Source organism: Lactuca sativa, chromosome 6 (assembly GCF_002870075.4).
Source record: "Lactuca sativa cultivar Salinas chromosome 6, Lsat_Salinas_v11, whole genome shotgun sequence".
NCBI classification, from domain to species: domain Eukaryota; kingdom Viridiplantae; phylum Streptophyta; class Magnoliopsida; order Asterales; family Asteraceae; genus Lactuca; species Lactuca sativa.
This window is the reverse complement of record NC_056628.2, coordinates 39,567,223-39,590,612: the sequence shown is the minus strand read 5'-3', so window position 1 is coordinate 39,590,612 and position 23,390 is coordinate 39,567,223. Positions and strand designations below refer to the sequence as shown.

Genomic DNA, 23,390 nt, shown 5'->3' with positions numbered 1-23,390 from the left:
ACCCACCACCACAACCTCATTACCAACATCAACAACCACACTATCAACCCAAACCGCACCTTCCACATCATCATCAACAACCTCCTCAATCTCAACCAAGTAGCTCCGAAATGTCTCTTGAAGACATTGTCAAATACCTAGCCACTAGTACCTAATAATTCCAAAAAGAGACAAGGACTAGTATCTCCAACCTTGAATCACAAATGGGAGATATAGTTACATCCATAAGCAAGTTGGAATCCCGTTGTAAACTCCCTTCTCAAACCGAAAAGAACCCAAATGTCAATGCGGTGACCTTGAGAAGCGGCAAACAAACCGGAGAAAATAGTTCGAAGAAGAAGCCGAGGGAAGAGGAGGAAGAAATAGAGATCATCCCCATTGAGGATCCCATAGCCAAGAATGACACACAAGCCGGAGCCCCAAAGAAGACTACCCCTCTAGTGACACCAATAGCCACTCACCCATCGTTCCCCTCCCGACTTGCAACTTCAAAGAAGAATATGGAGGAGAAAGAGATCTTGGACACCTTTCGAAAGGTAGAAGTAAACATTCCTTTACTTGATGCAATCAAACAAATTCCGAGATATACAAAGTTCTTAAAGGAGCTTTGCACCAACAAGAGAAAGTTGAAAGGGAATGAGAAAATCTCGATGAACGAAAATGCATCCGCGGTTTTACAAAGGAAGCTTCCACCCAAGTGTAAAGATCCCGGAATGTTCACGGTCCCATGCAAGATTGGAGATGTCACCTTTAGTAGTGCTATGCTTGATCTTGGTTCCTCTATCAATGTCATGTCTTACTCGGTGTATGAATCAATGAATGTCGGACCCTTAAGCGAAACCGGTGTTATAATATCTCTTGCGGATAAATCAAGTGTATTTCCTAGAGGTGTTTTGGAAGATGTCCTAGTTCAAGTAAACCAATTGGTCTTCCTGGCGGATTTCTATGTGATTGACCTAGATGAACAAGTATCCTCAAAATCGGGTATAATCTTACTTGGGCGACCATTCTTGAAGACGGCTAGAGCAAAGATTGATGTGTATGCAGGAAGCTTGACAATGGAGTTTGATGGTGAAACAATAAGTTTCAACATTTATGACGCTATGAGATATCCTAGTGATGTTTCCTCTTTGTGTTTTGTTGATATTATTGAACCAATGACCCAAGAGTTGTTCGAGTTGTGTGATGATGACATGTTGGAGATGATCTTGAGCAAGGGGTTTGACTGTGCAAAATTAGCCAAGAAATTGAAGCTTTACTCACTAGACCCCGAAATTGAAAGATTAGTCAAAAATTTTGAAATCAAGAAGACCTCCCGATTTAGTGTAAAGCAAATTGAATTACCTCAAACTCTCACGAGATTGCCACCCTCCCTTGTCCAACCGCCCGAATTAGAATTGAAGGTCCTCCCTCAACATTTGAACTATGCGTACTTGGGAGACAACGAGACTCTCCCGGTCATCATTTCAACTCACCTAACCAAGTACGAAGAGGAACAACTCCTAAAGGTGTTGAGGGAATATAAAGAAGCAATGGGTTGGACGATTGCAGATATTTAAGGATTGAGTCCCTCCACTTGTATGCATAATATCCTAATGGAGGATGAATGCAAGTCAAGTAGAGACGCGCAAAAAAGGTTGAATCCGCCAATGATGGAAGTGCTCAAGAAAGAGATTTTGAAGCTCCTTGATGCGGGGATGATCTACCCAATCTCGGATAGCAAGTGGGTGAGCCCAGTGCAAGTCGTTCCAAAGAAGACGGGAATCACGGTGGTCGAGAACAACAAAGGTATGATGGTCCCCACCCGTGTGCAAAATGGGTGGAGAGTATGTATTGACTACCGCAAACTCAATGCAAGCACACGAAAAGATCATTTTCCATTGCCTTTCATCGACCAAATGTTAGAAAGGTTGGCCGGGAAATCTCATTATTGTTGTCTCGACGGGTATTCCGGTTTTCACCAAATCCCAGTGGCACCGGAGGACCAAGAAAAGACAACATTTACATGTCCATTTGGTACTTTTGCATACCAGAGAATGCCATTCGGATTATGTAATGCCCCGGCCACTTTCCAACGTTGTATGGTTAGTATCTTTTCGGAATACGTTGAAAACATAATTGAGGTTTTTATGGATGATTTCACATATATGACAACTCTTTTCAAGAATGTTTGACCAATCTCACAAAAATTTACTAAGATGCATTGAAACTAATTTGGTTCTAAATTTTGAGAAATGTCATTTCATGGTGAGTCAAGGTCTCATTTTGGGTCATATTGTGTCTAAAAAAGGAATTGAGGTAGATAAGGCCAAAATTGATGTTATTCAAAGCTAACCATACCCGACTTGTGTTCGGGAAGTTTGTTCTTTTTTGGGCCATGCAGGTTTCTACCGAAGGTTCATCAAAGATTTTTCAAAGATAACAAGACCAATGTGCCAACTCTTGCAAAAGGAGGTTGATTTCGAGTTCAATGAGGCGTGCAAAAAAGCTTTTGACAAGCTCAAGGAGTTGCTTACATCCGCTCCTATCATGCAAGCAGCAAATTGGGATCTCCACTTTGAGATCATGTGGGATGCAAGCAACTATGCGATAGGCGCCATTTTGGGTCAAAAGAATGGGAAGGCCTCCCACGTGATCTATTATGCATCAAGGACACTAGAAATTGCTCAAAGCAACTACTCTACCATGGAGAAAGAGCTTTTGGCCATAGTGTTTGCCTTGTAGAAATTTAGACAATACCTACTTGGTACCAAGGTCATAGTGTATTCGGATCACGCAACACTTAAGTACTTGATGACGAAGAAAGATGCAAAGTCGAGACTCATCCGGTGGATCCTACTGTTACAAGAATTTGACTTGGAAATCCGGGATAAGAGTGGATTCTAGAACCTCGTTGCCGATCATTTAAGTCGGATCACTTCAAATGAAACCTCTCCCCCGTTGCGGGACGAGTTTCCGGATGAGCATCTATTTTCCCTTACTCAATCTATTCCTTGGTATGCCGATATCGTTAACTTTTTGGTCACAAAAAGGTATCACGACACATTCACACGTGCTAAAAAATACAAGCTCAAAAGTGATGCAAAATATTATATGTGGGATGAGCCTTATTTGTGGAAACATTGTCCCGATCAAATCATTAGGCGATGTGTACCCCAACAAGAGCATCAATCTATTTTGCAATTCTGTCATGAATTTGCTTGTGGGGGACACTTCGGACCTACCCGAACCTTGAGAAAGGTTCTTGAATGTGGGCTATTTTGGCCAACCATGTCACACGACTGTTATTTGTTTTGCAAAAGTTGTGAGCGGTGCCAAAGGACAGGAAACATTTCGCAAAAGAACCAAATGCCCCAAAATCCAATCCTTGTTTGCGAAAATTTTGATGTATGGGGGATTGATTTCATGGGCCCATTTCCCGTTTCATTTGGCAACGTTTAAATTTTGCTCACAGTTGACTATGTTTCTAAATGGGTTGAAGGCAAAGCCACAAGATCGGATGATGCCAAAACGGTTATCGAGTTTTTAAAGTCTAATGTTTTTGCGAGATTCGGTGTGCCTAGAGCTTTGATTAGTGATCGAGGGATGCATTTTTGTAACAAGATGATGGAGGCTCTATTGAAGAAGTACAACATGACCCACCGTGTTTCGACAACCTATCACCCTCAAACGAACGGTGAGGTTTCGAATCGTGAAGTGAAGAGTATACTTGAGAAAACAGTGAATCCCTCAAGAAAAGACTGGAGTTCAAGGCTTGATGATGCCTTGTGGGCCTATCGGACTGCGAACAAGACCCCGATAGGAATGTCCCCGTTTAGGTTGGTCTTTGGAAAGCCATGCCATCTTCCCGTGGAATTGGAACACTGTTCATTTTGGGCGGTCAAACAATGCAATTTCAACATTGATGAGGCGGGAAGGCATAGAAAGCTTCAACTCCAAGAGTTGCAGGAGTTGAGAAATGACTCCTATGAAAACTCAAGGATTTACAAGGAAAGGACAAAGCTTTTCCATGACAAGTCCATTACCCGCAAACATTTCGAGCCAGGACATAGGGTTTTGCTGTATCATTCGTGACTGAAATTATTTTTAGGAAAATTGAGGTCAAGATGGATAGGTCCGTTTGTTGTGTTAAAAGTCTTTGAACATGGAGCGGTTGAAATTCAAAGTGAAGAAACGGGGAAAATCTTTAAAGTCAATGGGCATCGATTGAAACCCTTCTATGAAGGTTTTAATGCAAATATCTTAGAAGTCGTCCAATTGGATGCCCCAGTGTACTGAAATCAAGATGGAAGCACGTCTCACCAAAGACGTTAAAGAAGGGCATTTTTGGCAAACTAAAGTTTTCATCTTTTCTGGTTCCGAATAAATGTTGTGGTTGGTTCATTTTTGGATTTAACATCTTTTCTTCTTCCTTATTGAGATAAAAGAATGTTGGAATTAAGGGCTCGGTGTTCGTAATGGTGAAAGAGCAAAAAAAAATTTGGAATTTGTCAAGCCAGCACACGCAGTCCGCGTGTACTCGAGTCTCCATCTGCGTGTTTATTAACACAGATCGCGTGTAGTCCCTATATCGTCTGCGTCCATTATCAGCAAACATGAGAGTTTCAGCCTTACCCACGCGGTCCGCGTGTACTCGAGTCTTCGTCCGTGTGTTTATTAACACGGATCGCATGTAGTCCCTCTATTGTCCGCGTCCATCAACCGAAAACAGAAGAGATCCAGTGAAGTTCACGCGGACCGCGTGTCATCGTAAGCTTGTCCGCGTGTTTATTAAAATGGACCGTTTGTGGGCAGGAGTCGATCATGTGTCGTGAAGGATAAATCAGAATAGCTATGGACTTATTCACGCGGTCCGCGTGTACCCGAGTCAGCGTCCGCGTGACTTGTTGACTAGCGTTGACTCGTTTTGACCAGGTTTGACCGCCCTTTAAAAACACCCCCTTATACTCAGCCGGCCCTTCCTTCTTCCCTACTTCTTCTTCTTCTTTTTCCCTAACCTCCATTAGAGAACCTCCATATCCACCACTAAAGCTCATTTTCCCGTCAAACTGCTGGTCGGAATTTCGCGAGACCATCGCCATTCTTCTCCAAATTCAGAGCTCTACAAACCCCACTAAAACAACGGTCCGATCTGTTGTTGTATCTCGGGGCGCCACCACCATCCCATCGCCACTTTCCGGCCGATTTCCGGCCAACTCCGGCCACCTCTTGCGATTTCAACACCACCATTATACTCCTCTTGGACAAGGCTACAAACCCCACCAAAAAGATTTCCCAAAGCTCGTCGGAAAATTACGCCGAAATTTCAAGCCATTGTCGGATTCGTCGGGTTTTCGCGGTAAATTTCTTCTCCCGGGATATTAAACAAAAGCTTAAAGCTTGGGGTGGAGAGTTGCAAGATTGTGAAATCCTGAATTTTCGCGCGCAAACTTTGAACTTTCAACAAAAACGGGTATTTTCTTTCCTTTGTTTAATTGATCAAGATGTATGTCCGTTCATATGCTATTGTATCAAATGAATTTAGGAATCCCTTCTTGCTTTGATTGTTGAATTGCTTTAGAAGTCCATAGGAAGTTAGTTGGTGATTTGGGTTGACATATTGTTTGTTGAAATTGTGGTTCGTGTAGTGGTTATTTTTCATGCAGGAAGTCCTTGTCTACTTTTAGGAAGCGTCCGGCTGCTGGCCGTGGCAAAGCCCCGACAAGAAATCAAAGCGATTCTCCCAATGTCCCAAGGTTTCGGGATGCCAAGGCAGCCGAAAAGTACACAAAGAGCTTGCCTAAAAAAGTTGCATCTACCAAATTCGTGTGCAAGCCCACGCTTATATCACTTGGGGTTCTCGAAAGGGTCACCCAATTGTTCCATAACATTGGGTGGGAAAACCTTCTCAACCTCATGGCGCACAATTACGAGCTCCCCACTAGAGAGTTTCTCGCTGACAACGGGTACGACAGCGAAAAAAGGAAAGCCGCATTCCAGCTTCTAGGGGACCGAAGGTACATCGATTCTGCAACGTTAAACGACATCTTGGGCTTGCCTTCTTCAAACTCATCCACGATTTTCGACGTGCTACCTGTTGAGTTCAATCACAAGACATTTTGGACGGAAATCATCGGGGGTATCTTCTCGTGTGCCGGTTGGGATAAAGCAACATCTATCATCCACCCATGTCTCCGCATTGCCCATCGCATCCTGGTGTGTACAGTTTTTGCCCGCAAAGAAGCCGGCCAGGTCACCAAAACTGAACTCTTCTTCCTTTGGTGTATGACGAGGCGTGAAAGGCCGCCAATCCCAGACTTTGCTTCATTCTTCTTCCACAAATGCGCCCACATGAGATCCAAGACGTGCGGTGATATTTGCATTGGGGGATTTGTCACACTTTTGTCTTGCGGTCTTAACATCGAGCTCCCTGATGAATTCCAGCCTGTTGACAACAAAAATCTTTTGGATGGGCGTGCCCTCATAAACATGCACCACATCCGTCGCAGGAACAAGAGCAGCTTCACTTGGTTTTGTCCTCAAGGGGTCGGGTATCTCATTTTTCCCGACCCTCGAGTCACCAACTTCACCTTTCACGATCGCACTCAGTGGAGGCTCGCGAGGACCATCACTCAGTCAGTCAATGAGGATGTGATGCAAGATCAAGATGATGACGAGAGTCCTATGGATGATGAGCCCACCCATGGTCCGCAGCACGCCCAACCACAATCCCCTCCCGGGTACTACCCGCTTCCCCCTAATTTTGCCGAGCGGTTCGAGTCGCTTTGTGTCTCAAACCAAATCATGTCCCAGAAAATGCACCATATGTGGGGGTGGCACCAATCCCAAAACCATTTTGAGAACGTCCCACTTCCGCCTCCCTATCTATACCCCCACCCACCCATCCTTATCCCCCTCCACCTTACCCTTACCCCTACCCCCAATACCCGTATCCTCCTCCCGATCCCCCGGTTTAGGTACTTTCGCCTCGCCCCAAGCATTGAGGACAATGCTTATTTCTAAGCTTGGGGTGGGATATTCCCTTTTTCTTTTTGCTTTTTGATGCATTTTAGCTTAGGTTGCATAGCATTTAGCCTTAAATTGCATTCATTTCTGTTTTTACTTTAATAAAATTCCAAAAAGATTTTATTTTATTCTTTTTCTCTTTTTATTTTTGCATGGCATTTAGCTTAGGGCATTAGCATTCATGCATTTTTGTTTTCTGTTTATTCTCACCTCTCTTGGATGCCATGGAACAATTTCATAGTTATTGTATCATTATTGGTCCAGGATCTTGTTGCTATCTCACCCATCGAACCGGGACCACTAGCTGCAGCTTGGGATTTCATACTTGGGATCAGATGCTGGTAGCTTAAAGGGGTAAGTGATCATGGCCAGGTAGTTTTCATGAAGAATTATACATACAATACTAATGACTGTAGGATATACTATAACACTGAATGTCTTACCCTTTCGGTCACTACCGCCAAGAGGATCACACTTGATCATGTTAGAACCGTTAGGATGAAGCACTGGTGCTTGTCCCCGAGTAGAATCCATATCCGGCCTCTTTACATCACCATTTCTTTTTGCGATTTCCTTAGGATTTTAGAGAGTCTTTTAGTCCATACTTGGACATTTTCATCATTTTTGTTTATTATATATATTAAAAAAATTAATTACAAGTTTATAAAGGAGCTCACATTACATCTTTATGCTCCACACATGGTCATTTTCACACTTAGACCATTCGGATTATATTACTACCCTTTCGGTTCCACTTACACACTTTTGGGAACCAAATTTTGAGTAAAAGGGTTTTCTTGATTTCGATTGTTAATACATTACCTTCAAGTATGGTGTATCTAGTTAAAAAAAAAACAGCTGCAACTATCTTAGACAGGTGGCCTGTTCAATGATTGAACAAATTTTCCAACATCTTGGTCATCCGGCGTTTAATATTCATTTATTTAGGATTGTATATTTGTATATAGATCGAGTTGTTTCTTTTCGCAAATTTGTGATATTAGAGAGGCTGTTGAGTCGGATACTATGGGAGGTTCGGGCCAACGCTAAGTGAGTTGATTCATACAACGGTGCCCGAGTGATTAAACCTAGCTACACATGAGAGGAGCTGGCAGATGCGAGATCAGAGTGTGCACTTAAAGAAGAGCTCCACCCGAGCCCATCCAGTCGCTTTCTCCCTACTACAGATGTTATTCATTGTATGCATGTTCCATTGAGGCTGTGACTGACCATCCCTCCTTGCTCACCTAGAGGAGTTGTCCTGGTTGTGGTTTATGATCCCATTGTCATCGGATGAAAAAGTTGTGAGATAGCAGCGAGATCAATTCTGACCATGTTGACTAATGATGAACATATTTCCATGGTTCTATCCATTCTTTTTATTTTTAGGGTAGTTCGTCCCAAATTCATTTTAGTCTTGTCTTACTTGGGGACAAGTAAGGTTCAAGCTTGGGGTGATTTGATAGTTTCGTTTTTATTACTTCTTTTCATAGTTTATTTTTAGTTCAAACCATCTCATTTTAGTCAATCTTCATGCATATTTTCTCTTTTTGTCATTTTTCTCCTTCACCGGGTGCTTTCTAGTCTTTTGAGCTTAATTGTAGGATTTACCGAAGACTATTTGTTATTGGAGGCTTAGAAGGATGCGGGACTCATGGAGGCATGTGATTTGCTTGCGGGCTTGAAGTGGTGCGATTGGACTAGGTGCTTGCGTAAAAGAAGAAATCAATTTGGATCTAATTTATGCGCAAAGATGATGATGAGACGGCGCGGAATCGAGCTACAAGAAAATTTGAGGAGTATTGGGTCAATCATTAGAAGGCTTTGGAATGGCAAATGGGTCTTAAAGAGTTATGATTATGGGCTAAAGTTGAAGAAATGAAGATTGGGCTTAAATGCATGTTAAGTGGCCCAAGTTTCACATTCAGCGTGACCCACGCGGTCCGCGTGGGTCCATACGCGGTCCGCGTGAATTGTGTCGAGTTGTTTCCGGGTTTTGACTTGTTGACTCTATTTGTGGAAGTTTGGTGGGTAGCTTTTGGTCTCTTTTTGAATCCAGAAATTGGCTCTCTTTAGCTGGAGATTGGAGGCTCATTTGAGAGAGGGGACTTAAAAAACATACTCCATATTCTCTCTAAGAAGCTTTGGAAGATTTGAAGAAATATTTGGAAGATTAGTGTAATTTCCTTTCATCTTGCATCTAAGACAATGTTTGGTATCACTAAACTCTATTGTTTTTCTTTTACCTTGGCCATGCTTGGCTAAACTTTCATTTGGTTGATTAGGGTTTGACCCATGGATGATTATTTGCTTTGAAGACTTATTATTACATTGTGTTTGAAGTTTATGGGAATGTTTTCTAGTTAAACATCTAGTTGTGTTTATTTATCTTTGATCATGAGCTTGGATGAATGAATGCTTGTTTTTGTTGACTAATTTCTTGGTTAAGTAATGGATCTTCAAATTAGTAAGCAACAAATGGTTTATATGTTTGTTTTCATTTCATTTGAACCATGGAAATATTTCCTCCATAATGATAATGTAAGCATTTGATTATCTTTTGTACTTGGTAATTCTTACAACTTAAAGCTAATTTATTTTCACAAGATTTTATGCTTCATTGATCTTGTGACTTTAGTTAAGGAAATGTGTTAAGAGCTCCTCTAACCATTTTCATTTCTAAGAAGAGTTGAGGCAATTCGTGCTTATGAATTGCTATAGCCAAGTTAAACCAATTCACAAGTGTTATTCCATTAAGTCTAATGATAAGTCAATTATATCATCCATGAGGTGCACCCCAAAATCAACCAATTCCACTTCTTTGAATTTAATCCAATCTTTTACTTGTTTACTTGCCATATTTTCAACCTAGCTAGTTTTTAATTTTTTTCAAGCACTCGAAAGAATTAAACACTCCCCCCTTTTTACTTTTATTGTTATTTTACAAGTAGTTTTACAAAGAGATTTTTCATAGAGTTATAAATTGAACCAATCTCTATGGATTCAACCCCTTTACCACTATACACTATTTTAGTGTGTAATATTTAGGGTTATAAATTTTGTTGGCCTCGACAACCACCACCTGACTTCAGAACCCGAGCCCTCTCCAGCACCAGAACTGCCAACAGGTCTGCCCCGCAGAGTCACCATACAAAATAATAGACCATATAAACCATCAGAATAAGCATCATAATATATCGAGGGGTCACAAACTCTACAAGATTCCTGGTTTCATCGCAGCTTTCCTTGACTTGAGTACGGATCCTCTTCTTCTAGTAGTGCAAGCCCATACTACCTTCCACATCTATCCGTAGTTTCCTCAAGGATTGCCTCGAATCTGCCAAGTCACCTTTTATTCATCCAATTAACCCTCTTCAAGACAAGGTTCCGGCACTAGATCTTATCCTAGGTTTTCCTACGACAACCTTCACACCGCTCTTCGCTATTAGCTGCAGAAGGAACTGATGCTAACTTCCTCTAACTAGTTCACGAATACAATTACATATCACCAAAACCAGATAATGGACTCAAGCAAGAGCTACAAAAAAGAGTTAAAACCTAACCTTCTAAAATTATTTAGTTCCCATAATATGTAATTTAGCATATTCGCTTACTAGTTAGCTGAAGATAGTGAGAACTCCTACAAAGCACAAAGCAAGCAACATTCAAGCATCAAGTAATCAGAACCAAGCATCACCTAATCAAGCCATCCTATAACTAACTGGTCAGTACTAGTATGTAAGTTTACAAGCTCATACAATAGGCATACAAAGGCATCTCTCATAGCATTCTATCATGCAAATATTGAGCATATCCTTAGCCCTAACTAGTATGTGATTCACAGATTCACAGATCAAATCATATCAGATAACATGTATGGGTATTTTGGGAAAACTTACTTGAGCTCGGTCGATTGCATGCACCACACCCTTTCTTGTCTTAGAAAACTCTTTTCTTAAAAATACATTTATTGTTGAAAAACTTTTCCAAATCCTCAATTTGAGTTCAGACACACCCGAGAGTATGTCCAAATCCCTCATACCAAGGCTCTGATACCAACTTGAAACGTCCCAAAAATAAGACCCAAAAATTTCATTTTTGATTTAATAAAACATTAATCCAAACATTGGCATACAACCCCAAAAAGATCAAAGTATGTCAATACATCAAAACATGTCAGAGTAATTCCCAACTTGTGGAAAAAGGTGGTGTGTGCTTTGCAATCATCCCGGGCTCTTCCCTTTCGATCATGAAGTACCTAAAACATAAACTAAAAACCATATGCACAAAGCTTAGTGAGTTACCCAAAATACCACATACCATATACAAATAAAAACATAATGTGCCCCGCCTAATGAGTGTAACGGGCCCTACCCACTAAGTATAACGGGTGTGACATCCCCATTTTCTCGGCCAAAAAAGACCGATGTTGTTTATGCTTTATAAAAATCAGAGTACTTCATTTTATAAAAATGTTGCGGAATTTGTTCCCAGAAAAACATGGTAAATACGTTATTAAAACATTTTCGAAGAAACGTATTTATTTCATTTTAAAACGTTTGGGATGTCATCGTTAATACAGAAACATAAGCATAAACAGAACTTACAATTATTTACACTAGTGATCTACATCTCTTTAAATCTCTCAGTGTAATGTCACTTCATATCAACACCTGTGATATAAATAAACTGAGTGGGTCAGGTTGGGAAACCTGGTGAGTACATAGGGTTTTCAACCCACAATAATATAATTATTATGTTTTAACAATCAAACAATCAACCCAATTACCCATCCCCATTATCTTCTTTATTCTTAAGGATCTACCCTAAGAATCAGCTATTTCTCATTCATTCATTCCTAAGGATCATCCTAAGGAAACAACATGAAGTCCATTGTTGCCAATGACACATTGGTCAAGCGCAGCTGCTAATATTGTCACTTAGGCTCAACTGCCAGAATTAGGACATTTTCTATGAGGCGCTTCTGCCGGTATTGACCTTTAAACACTACTGTCATGGTCATAAGGCTCCCTATTAGGCGCAGCTGCCGATACTATCCTTATAGCGCAGCTGCTAGGACGTTTACCGTAGATCTAAATCATCTACGGGTTGTGGCGCAGCTGCCAGTGCTCATCTATAGGGTACTAGGTCCACTGCTGCCAATGTATACCTATAGGGCACTAGGTCCGTACTACTAATGTTCCTCTATTTCAGCTTTTATCCATCATCATTCATCTACCCATGTTTTACCCAACATATCTTGTAGATATAAAATACTTTATACAGTTTACATCATTTAAAACATGTATAAAAATCTTTCACCAGCATAGACAGCAAGTATTTAGACAATATGCACACATAGCACGTAAATTTATAATAAAATACTTCATATCTATGTGTAAGATGAAAGTAACTATGCACTCACTTGAAAGGTGATGAGTCGGCACTCGGACAGCACTTCGTTACTCTTAAAACAATTATCCCTTGACGAAACCTAGTATCATTACCACTAGAGTTTAGTCTAACGCTTGACGAGACTAATTTAATAGTCTAGCTATTATTACTATTATATAAGCGTTAAATAACACTCAATATAACTCATAATAATAGCCTAAATAATTATTTTAAGGTCCTAACAATGTTACTATAATTAAATAAAATCTATATTAAATATACTATAGGCGTAGCTCACTTACAACGGGTTTTTATTAAAAACCGGGCTTCGCTGGAGCAGCGTTTCCGAGCCGAAAGCTTTTCTTCTCGGAGCCGTCGGGCGCTCCGGGGCTTTCTTCTCGTGATAGGGAGGTTCCCTAGACTTGGGAGGGGTTTAGGGAGGTTAGAGAGAAGTTAGAGAGAGAAAGAAAGGCTTATGGTGTGAAGAAAATATGAGGAGTTCACCCTTGTATTTATAGGAGTTTTATAGTAAAGTAGTCTCTAAGCTTCGTTCGTAACTTTTGCATACGAGCTCCGTTTTGTCTGTCTTTTTACCGTTGAGTTCCTATTAATGAGATCTTCAACTTTCATTTAGACCTCGTTGGCTAATTCTCATTCTATCTCGTATTTACGAAACTGTATCGAATTCGCCGCGCTCGAAAAGTAGGGACTAAGCTTCGTCCATAACTTTCGCATACGAGCTCCATTTTTGTCTGTCTTTTTACCGTTGAGTTCCTATTAATGAGATCTTCAACTCTCATTTAGACCTCGTTGGCTAATTCTCATTCTATCTCGTATTTACGAAACTGTATCGAATTCGCCGCGCTCGAAAAGTAGGGACTAAGCTTCGTCCATAACTTTCGCATACGAGCTCCATTTTTGTCTGTCTTTTTACCGTTGAGTTCCTATTAATGAGATCTTCAACTCTCATTTAGACCTCGTTGGCTAATTCTCATTCTATCTCGTATTTACGAAACTGTATCGAATTCGCCGCGCTCGAAAAGTAGGGACTAAGCTTCGTCCATAACTTTTGCATACGAGCTCTATTATCGACGTTCTTTATATCCATGCGTTGGTATTTACGAGTACTACAACTTTCATTTAGATCCCGTCGGCTAAAAATCGACCGATCTAAAATTCAGATTTCGGGCTGTGCACTGCTATGCTAAATCTTAGAAAAATCATAACTTCCTCATACGAAGTCAGATTTGGGCGTTCTTTTTATTGATGTTCTTAGTTTAACATATTCTACAACTTTCTTTTAGATCGCTAAGGCTAAATCTCGCTCTATCGTAAATTCACTATTTACGCTTCCCGGTATCGTGCCGGTTCCGTCGCGAAACTTCAACGGGTCATAACTTCTTCGTTATAACTCGGTTTTCGGCGTTCTTTATATGTACGAAAACCTTGTAACATACTCTACAACTTGGTTAAGATTATTTATTCTAAATAATCTTTTGTCGAAAAGTTGTTTTCGACCCCTATTGCCTCTAATTTGACTAGCCCAGATTTGCGGGCGTTACAACGGGCCCCGCCTAAACTCACATAACGGGCCCCGCCCAATGAGTATAACGGGCCCTGCCCAAACTCGCATAGCGGGCCCCGCCCACTTATAAATCTTATAAGCATAACAGATAAAATCATACAGAATAACCATCAAGCCCCGCCCAATAAGCCTACAAGCACACACACACATACAAGAGTCATATAGACATCTAGTATTCTAGCATAACAGATCTTGGGTCGGAATTGATGCCTTAGACCCGCTAAACATGGTGAGGAAACTCACCTCGCACTGCTAAATCACACAGAAAAATCTCTAGCTGTTGGCCCGCTAAAATCCCCATGTTATCAATAACAAAATAACATCCAATTAATAATTGGATCCCGACTCATAGTAAGAGTCCAAATTAGGGTAAAATACCTCTTTACCCTTTTCCTAACTTGGCCCAAGCCCAAGGCCCAATCCATTTGTCCAAAAGCCCAAATTCCAAAATAATCACCCAAAGCCCAAATATTGCCTAATTTTCCAAATTGAGCCCAAACCCCTTTCATGGACCTTCAACCAAAAGACTCCAGTAAAATATCAATAGCCCAACAAGAGAATTATGATGGCTCAACAAGGCCCAAGAAAACAAAAGTACAACATGGTCTAAAACCGAGAAGCCCACATATCTAAAGCCCACTGCTGAGTACGTGGGTCATACTCAGCTCGTACGCTTAGTGTACGCACTTAAGGGCTTTTACGCGCAGCGTACCTGCTTATACGCCCAACATACTCCACCCTTTTAGCCGACTATCTCATTCAACTCTTAAACGATTAAGACCTCACTCCAACACTTAGATCTAACTTCCTAAAGGTGGTTTATCATGTAAAGTGGCGAACTTTACGTGCATGCATGGCTTAACGAGGCTTTTAGAGCTCAAAAGAGCTTAACAAATGAGTTAACACATGCATGGGCCACTAATACCATAAAGCTTGCATTTTTATGGACAAAGTGACCTAAAGAACCCTATATCTATCAACAATCACTTCTGGAGTGAATCAAGAGGCTCAACAACCAAACTATGGACTCAAAAAGCACCAAATTGCACCAAACTAGATCTAGCATCGTGGATGAGCAAGATGGAAGCTTTTTAGCTCACAAGGAAAGCAAATGAAGAATAAATCTCAGATCTTTAAGCTCCAAGCACCACTCCAAACCGTTCGCTTATTCTTCTCTTTCACAAAGCACCAACAATCACACTTTAAGGCTCAAACTCTCAAGATCTCACATAGGGTTCAATTTTATGGACAAGAGGGGATGGAGGTTGTCAAAAAATGACCTAGTGAGGCTATCATCAGGTTTTAATAGGGTGAAGCACCTTAAAATTAGAGTTTCATATCCGCTCACGTACGCCCAACATACTTCACGTACACCCAGCGTACGTGGATGAGCTTTGCGATTAAACCTCAGTTAGTATGCCAAGAGTACACTATGGTACGCCCCGCGTACTAACCAAAGCAATCAAGATGTCATGCTTTTAATATGAAGGGCTAAACATGAAACTTACAAATCCAAGTTTTATAGTTTCCCTCTTTCAGGCACAGTTACCAGAGATGTTTGGGTCTACTAAAATCGCCATGGTGGAGTGCTTTGACGAGTGTTATGTTGCACTATCTAAGGTTGTTGCTGTTGTAGCCACCGTAGCCGTTGCGGCTGCTGGGATGACCTTTCGGTATTGGGACTTCAACAATACGAAGCCCCTGCCATTTGATGGAGTTTAGGATCCGATCAAAGCCACGCGGTGGCTGTCTGACATTGAGGGATGTTTCTTCACTTAATCTTGCCCAGCTGACTAGAGGGTCAGGTGCGCTCTGAACCTTCTTAGGTTCAGAGTGAAGGATTAGTGGAAACTTGTTACCAGCTCGTATTCTCCTGAGCAGAGGACTGCAATGACTTGGGAGTAGTTCTCGGAGATGTTCCGCTCTAGATATGTTCTATTGGTGGAGCGTGAGAGGTTAGCCTACGAGTACTTGGATTTGAGACAGGGGACTGAGTCGGTGACAGAGATCCCCAAGATGTTCACGTAGAGGGCCATGTTTTGTCATGAGTTTGCTGCTTCTGAGCAAGCTTAGATGACCCGTTACTTTTGCATGCTCAAGATGGACATCAGGAATTTTGTATCCACTCAGCGTTATGGTTCATTATTGGAGTTGCAGTAGGCCGCCAGGAGGCGTGAGATTGAGAGGGAGCTTCAGATGAGGGAGCAGAGGCTTTGTGACCAGTATGTTTCTATTCATTATTTTTGATGTTATGCTTATGTTTATGCTCCTAATAGGTACGTTCTCAGTGAACTCTTTTCCAGCCCTTGTATTATATGACTCAGGCGCGATTCGGTCCTTTGTATTTCGATCCTTCAGTAGGGAGCTTGATATGCCTATTGGGGAGTTAGAGTGTCCGTTTGGGGTTTCTATCGTCACCGAACACGGGGTTTCAGCATCTTCAATGTATCAGGATTGTACATTGGATATCTTTGGAGTGCCTTATATGATTCATCTGATCCCTATCCATATGGGGGATGTGTGCGTGATAGTGGGTATGGACCAGCTGAGTAGGTTTGGTGTCATGTTTGATTGTGAGGACTAACGAGTGGTAGTTCGAACCCCAAGTGGGGAGAACTGGTTATCTATGGAGAGGGCACCTTGATTGGTTCATGGTTTTGCTCAACAGCCAGGCACGACCGTATATTTAGCATGGGTGTGCCGGTTATTTGGCTTATGTGGTTGATATTTAGGTTAGGGAGAAAACTTTAGTTTTAGAGGTATCATTTGTCAAGGAGTTTACTAATGTTTTCCCAGAGGAGTTACCCGGTGTGCCTCCTGAGAGTCAGGTTGAGTTTAGTATTGATCTCGTTCCAGGTGTGGCTCTGATTGCCAAGGCGTCGTACCACTTGGAACCGCCTGAGATGTAGGTGTTGTCATCTCAGCTTTAGGAGCTGTTACGCAAGCAGTTCATCATACCGAGCAGTTCTCCGTAGGGAGCGCTGATACTGTTTATCAAGAAGAAGGATGGTTCACACTGGATGTGCGTTGATTACTGGGAGTTGAACAAGTTAATGGTCCGTTATCCCCTTCCATGGATTTATGACCTCTTTGATTAGTTGCAGGGTGCATCTTGGTTCTCCCAGATAGATCTGAGGTCTGGGTATCATCGGGTGAGAGTGAGATAAGAGGACGTAGAGAAGACAAAATTTCGAACTCGTTATGGGCATTACGAGTTCGTGGTGATGCCATTTGGGCTCATCAATGCGCCTGCTGTGTTTTATGGATTTGATTAATTAGGTATGCAAGACGATGCTTGATTGATCTGTCATTATGTTTATTAATGATATCTTGGTGTATTCACTACTAGAAAACCAGCCTTTAATGACGCGCAAACCATGACACAGTGATCTACGATACGCAAAAGTGTGCGCCCTAAAAATAATGTTATCTCCTCTAAAATTTGAAGAATTTAGGTCATGCATTTTTGCATGCCATAAAATTAGTGTCGAAACGCAAAAAAAAAAAAAAAAAAAAAAAAAAACACGGAGGGCACTTTTTAAAAATAGTGTGTCGTGTGAGCATGTCGCTTTATAATTTTTAAAAAAACGCGTGTTTCCGGACTATTTCTCTTTATTACAAAATTGCAGGGACCATTATCTAGGGCTTTTTCAAGGAGTGCCTCTGTAACATTCGCTACCTCACCTCACCTGCTGTCGGCGACTCATCTCATCTCTTTCCATAGCCGACCTCGGCTCATATCTTTCCACCAACGACCTCGTCTCATCTCTTTTTAGCGGCGACCTCGGGCTCACTTTACCTCACCGAAGACTGCAATGACTGCTCAACGTTACAAGCCCTAGCTACGATTAAGGTATGTTTTGGTTTACAAACCCTACTTTATCTTTATCTCGACACTTCTCAACAACAGTCGTTGACTTGCTCATTGATTTCCTTCAATTCGATGTTTCTCTTAACCTAGGAAGCGTGAATCTGATGGTTTCGAGGTTAAAGATGCGTCGGTTCCTGAAAGTGCCGACGGCGGCGACTGCGAGGAAGTCAAAGTTGGCTGAAACAATTGTGCTAGGTTTTAGCAACAAATTTATGGACATCCATATACATATTGCGATTTCAAAGTCATCTTATGAAATCAACATTCCCTCAATTTCAATTTGATGCAGGTAATACACGACCAACTACAAGTCTTTCTCTCTCTCTCTCTACTGCTCGACAACCACCCAGGCACCCACCACCCTTCGTCTTCTCTCTGGTTCACCGCCGCCGTCAATAGAGCCCCATTATACATATTGGTCATGCTTTAACTGCTGCTATCCTGGTTAATTTTTTAATGAAATCTTACATTAGGAGATATGCAACAATTCTTGTGTACTTACTATTTTATGTTTCTCAACATCAACTCATGGATACGATGTTTGATGAATTTTCAAATCTCTGGATGAAAATGAAGATTCAAGTTAAAACCAAAGAAGAGCTTGATTCAAAACAGTACATATTTAGACCTCGTGCTTTTGACAATAAAGATGTCATTGAAATGGACGTATCTACCCTCGAAAGTTCGATTGCCAATGAAGCTTTTCTCAGAGTGGAAGGAGTTGGATTCAGAGGAAGTATCTGCTGAAAGTGAAAAGGTAAGCATTCCTCTTGCTAACATTTGTTAATGCAATTGTACTAATGGAAGAAGTTACTTCATTTGTTAATCAACAAATCTTTTGGGTTTGATACTGCTGTAGAGGAAGCTCAAAGAGCAATAAATGTTGCACATGTGGAAGTGGAAAGTGTTGAAAATGGAGTTGGAATAGTCAAACTTATGGGTCGATATAATGGCAAGTATCTATCTTCAATCTCCTCATGAAATAATAAATTGTTAAAAAGTTAATTTTTTTTTCTCTCATTTATTCTTCCAAACTTGTTTGACCTTTTTCAGGATTCATTGCCATGTTTGCCATGTTGGCAAGTCGAGATGTGGTAACTAAATAACAAATTTGTAATATTATTAGTTTTATTAATATGTAAATCAAGAATAAGATAGATATGTTAATAATAATTAATATGTGTTATTGTAATTGTAAAACAGGATTGCTGCTTGATTCCAGAGTCTCCATTCTATCTAGAAGGGCAAGGTGGTCTTTTTGAGTTCATTCAACATAGACTTAAAGAGAATGGGCATGTGGTGATTGTGTTGGCTGAAGGAGCAGGCCAAGAATATGTTTCTGAAAGTGTGAATGCAGTTGAAGAGAGAGATGCATCTGGAAATAAACTGCTTATTGATATTGGTCAATGGTTGATCCAGAAAATTAAAAACCATTTTGCAACAGTCAATAAAATGGCCATAAACATGAAATATATTGGTACACTTGAATATATAAATGACTAAATGAATGGGTAAAGTGGGTGAATGAGATGAAATGACGATTGTACCCCTGCAGATCCAACATACATGATACGGGCTGTTCCAAGCAATGCATATGATAACATCTACTGTACACTTATTGCTCAAAGTGAAATTCATGGGGCCATGGCAGGGTTTTCTGGTTTTACAGTTGGACCTGTCAATAACAGACATGTGTATATTCCAATACAGGTAATTAAGCACTCTTACTCTCTCATATTTACATTAATTATATTATTATTTTTGCCAATTAATATTTATTATTTATAATTATAATTGCAGCGTGTTACCGAGGCTACAAATGCTATTAAGTTGACAGATAGGATGTGGGCTAGACTGTTGGCTTCTACTAATCAACCTACAAATGTTGTTAAGCTGACTTTTCCACATGTACATTGCTTTTGTTCTTTTGTAGGCTTTGTCAGCCTTGCAGTTCTTACTTAACAGGGTCCGGAACCTTCAAGAAGGACCTCTGTAGGCATGCATCTTGGGTTGCAAGAGAATCAAGAAGCACTGGTTTCAAAGACAAAGCCAAGCATATGGGACTGGTGGAGTTTCTGGAGAGGGATTTTGATACTAAAATCAAGGCTCCAGAATCAACAAGTGCTAGTTTGAAAGAAAAAGGCAATCATAAGGTATTCATATTTATAGTGTTTGTATAAAAAAGCTATGATGAATCTTTTTCTTCATTCCTAACTTTGTTCTTGATTAGCACGTTAGGTGATGCAAGAGAAGGCGAATAAGCTGTTTAAAAATATTTCCATTGAGCATGAACAGAGCAAATTGCAGCTTGAGGAACATGAAAAGGAACTGGGAGCACGTGAAGCTCTAAACAAAACTGACAGCAACTTATTAGATCATTGGTGGGTGATGATGACCCAATCCCAGATGTGAGGAAGCCTGCCAAGCGACAGTCTGGTAAAGGTTGGTTTCTCTTCAATTTCTTGATTCTTTTACATATGACAAGGTTAAGGATTACCTTTTCTTTCTATATCATTTGCAGGTATTTTTATGAAGTATAGAAATTCAAGATTCTCATACACAAAAACTAGAAGAAAAACTACTAAATAAAAAAATTCCAAAAATACCCCTGTATCTTATTTTTTGAATTATCCTAACAGTTAATACAAACACTCATTATCTGCAAGGCCGTCTATATATATATATATATATATATATATATATATATATATATATATATATATATATATATATATATATATATATATATATGCCTGAATATAATAATACAATGGACATGTTGATGAGGTTGCTTACTAGTACTAGAGAGGATTTTTTCTTTCAAAGAGCTGATGGAATAATTTTTAAGAACATGTAATTAAATTAAGCAACATAAATATTGGTACCATATTGTAAGAACATGAAGGGCGACTCAAAGCAACTCCAACTGATTCCAGTAAATTTCCAAGAAGACATGCATAACCAGGGAACTCAGCTGATTTGTCAACATGTAATATTTTTTCATAATTTTGACTACATGTTGCCATTTTATGAAGATAATACTGACATAGCCCCTGTGAAACATAAGTCTAGACATAGAAACAATGACGGATTTCAATATGTGGAAGCCAAATAAAATAGACAGATGAATTGATGAAATGTTTTTACAACTGAATTACCTCCTTTAGGTGAGGAAAAATCTGCCATAGAAAAGGAATTGTTAGAATTTGGGAGGAAAAACTCCATTGAAGGTCAATATCTGGACAAACACAATACCCTTGACCAATATGAGTAACAACTAGGTCAAGAACACGCTCCATTAAAGATACACTTCCAATTCGGCTTTCAGAGTTTAAACTTTCCTACAAAAATTTAAATAGGTAACAAGTAAAAGATAAGGTAAGACTAAAACAGGATGCAGATTTTAAAAAACTAAAGCATATTAACAATTAACATACCTTTCCTGTAATAACAATCTCCCGGAAAACTTATATATGTTTTGTTGCAAACGATAACTGGCTATCTTACAAGACCAAGGAAGCTTGGGATCAATCAAAAATGCAGCTGCTTTCAACAAGATACTTGTTGGTGTATTTGAGTCCAAAGATGTTGATAACAATTGATCCTTTAATTGATGTCTGTTTCAAAACAACATACAACTGGTCTTTAGCAAAGATTCAAATAAAAAAACAACATTCTAGGGCTATTTTGGGTGTTGAGCATGAGGAGGGCATTCACGTCTTTTGCATAGACGAGAGACTGAGAGCGAGTAGATGTCCCACCTTGTAAAAGACGAGAAATAACGCATGAGGCAAACCTATTATGATGTGTAGCCTGAATACAGACATAAGCAAGTTTCTTCACCCTGTAGTTCACCAAAGCATGATCAGAAGAATAGTGGGAGCCACCAAAAATGGACATGCAGATTAATTTTTATCATAGTATGATGGAGAAAGAGGGAATTGATAGTGGAAAAGAGGTGATGGAGGCATATAGAGCTGCACGCATGGAAAGTTAAGATTCAAGTACTGATGACAACTTGTAGCTGATGGGGTCTCTTCAGCCCTCATAAACAGGGTACGTAACTAAGAAGACATTTATTTATTAATTTCACCTCTCAACTCCACTTACTTAACTCATCAGTTATGCTGTTGCTGCGTTATTATTAATATTATTATTATTATTATTATTATTATTATTATTATTATTATTATTATTATTAGGTTGAAGCTATGCTCCAAAATCTTGAGAAAGAAATTGATGACGTAGATGCAAAGATTGGTGATCGTTGGCGAGTGCTTGATAGGTATGCATGTTGTTTACATTTAATTTAGGGTGGACTTGTAACATGATTGGTTTATTACTTAGAGATTATGATGGAAAAGTTACTCATGAGGAAATGGCATCTGCAGCAATATACTTGAAAGATACTTTAGGCAAGGAAGGGGTTCAGGAGCTTATCACCAACCTTTCCAAAGATAAAGGTCACCCTCGTTACTTTACAACTTGTAACAATTTACTCCAAAACAGAATGCACTTGATTCCCAAAGATAAAGTTCCATCCATTTGGCAACCAAACAAAGCTCAAATTCCAATTCCTTCAAAATCCACACCACACCCCTAATAACTTTGTCTTTATACCCAGCAACTTGACTTCTTTTGGTATGTGTATGTGTATGACAGAGGGGAATATTCTTGTTGAAGACATAGTGAAAATGGGCAGTCGAGCAGATGATGCTGACTGATTGATCTCAATTCTCTCAACAACCACATATGAGATGAATAATGGTATTGTATTCATTTGTTTCATTTTAGATGTAACTAACTAGTATATGTATAACTTCCAATACCTTTTTTTTACTTTTTGTAGCCAGCTTGTGAGGCTAGCTTGCTGAGTGAGTGAAATGGTTTATTTTTTAACCCTGATCTATTGTTACTTAGGCCTTGTTTATTTTTTCTTATTCTTGTGGAACCAATGAGCAAATAAAGTATGTTTTTTTATCAAGTTGTTGTATTTATTCAGACCCGGCTTAGAGCAATGGTTGCAAGAGATGAGTTCAGAAGAAGAAGAAACAAGGTTGCAACTATAGTTCAGGTACTATGGATGAATTATGTTTGTAAAGTATTTAAGAAAATGATTAGAAACACGGGTGAATTTGTACAGATTAGTTAGCTATTTGCAAGTTGATCTTGAAAAAGCAAAGGGGCAATGGATTGTATTTTTTGTATCTAATTTGTTTGTAAAATTTTGTTACAACTTGTATTGATTTGTTTCATCTTTCTATGGAACGATTATTTGTATGACATTAAATTTATGCAATGAATTCTATTTTTTGTATATGATATTTTATTTTCTATTATGAAACATTAAATACAAATTTAATTTGAAAATAAGTATATCTATAAATAATATTTTTTTAAACATTTAAAATTTTGATACGCAAAAATGTGTGTCATCTTCATTTGTGACATGACCTTTCTTGACAGGGGCTTTCTTGATACGCATTGCGTGTCATTAACACGCGCGTCGTAAGGTTACGACACACGAATGTGTGT

General features: G+C 39.8%; 2 protein-coding genes across 5 annotated transcripts; both read left to right on the top strand.

The window, feature by feature from the left end:
* Positions 1-500: 500 nt before the first annotated feature.
* LOC111894203 (uncharacterized) lies at positions 501-1,559 on the top strand. Its single transcript, XM_023890285.2, has one exon. The coding sequence runs from the start codon at positions 501-503 to the stop codon at positions 1,557-1,559; it is 1,059 nt and encodes a 352-aa protein (XP_023746053.2).
* Positions 1,560-17,618: 16,059 nt separating this feature from the next.
* On the top strand, positions 17,619-20,520 carry LOC111894145 (ATP-dependent 6-phosphofructokinase 4, chloroplastic). 4 transcript variants are annotated; one of them, XM_023890234.3, is made up of 11 exons: positions 17,623-17,837; positions 17,946-18,050; positions 18,145-18,299; positions 18,432-18,612; positions 18,715-18,807; positions 18,909-18,949; positions 19,059-19,332; positions 19,411-19,565; positions 19,656-20,008; positions 20,086-20,297; positions 20,377-20,520. In XM_023890234.3, the coding sequence occupies exons 5-9, from the start codon at positions 18,792-18,794 to the stop codon at positions 19,815-19,817; spliced, it is 648 nt and encodes a 215-aa protein (XP_023746002.1). In that variant the 5' UTR covers positions 17,623-17,837; positions 17,946-18,050; positions 18,145-18,299; positions 18,432-18,612; positions 18,715-18,791; the 3' UTR covers positions 19,818-20,008; positions 20,086-20,297; positions 20,377-20,520. The 4 variants fall into 4 exon arrangements, with proteins under 4 accessions (XP_042751633.1, XP_023746002.1, XP_023746003.1 ...); XM_042895699.2 differs by having other exon boundaries at positions 17,619-17,837; positions 18,145-18,612; positions 19,789-20,008; XM_023890235.3 differs by having other exon boundaries at positions 18,145-18,612; positions 20,094-20,297.
* The last annotated feature ends 2,870 nt before the right edge of the window (positions 20,521-23,390 follow it).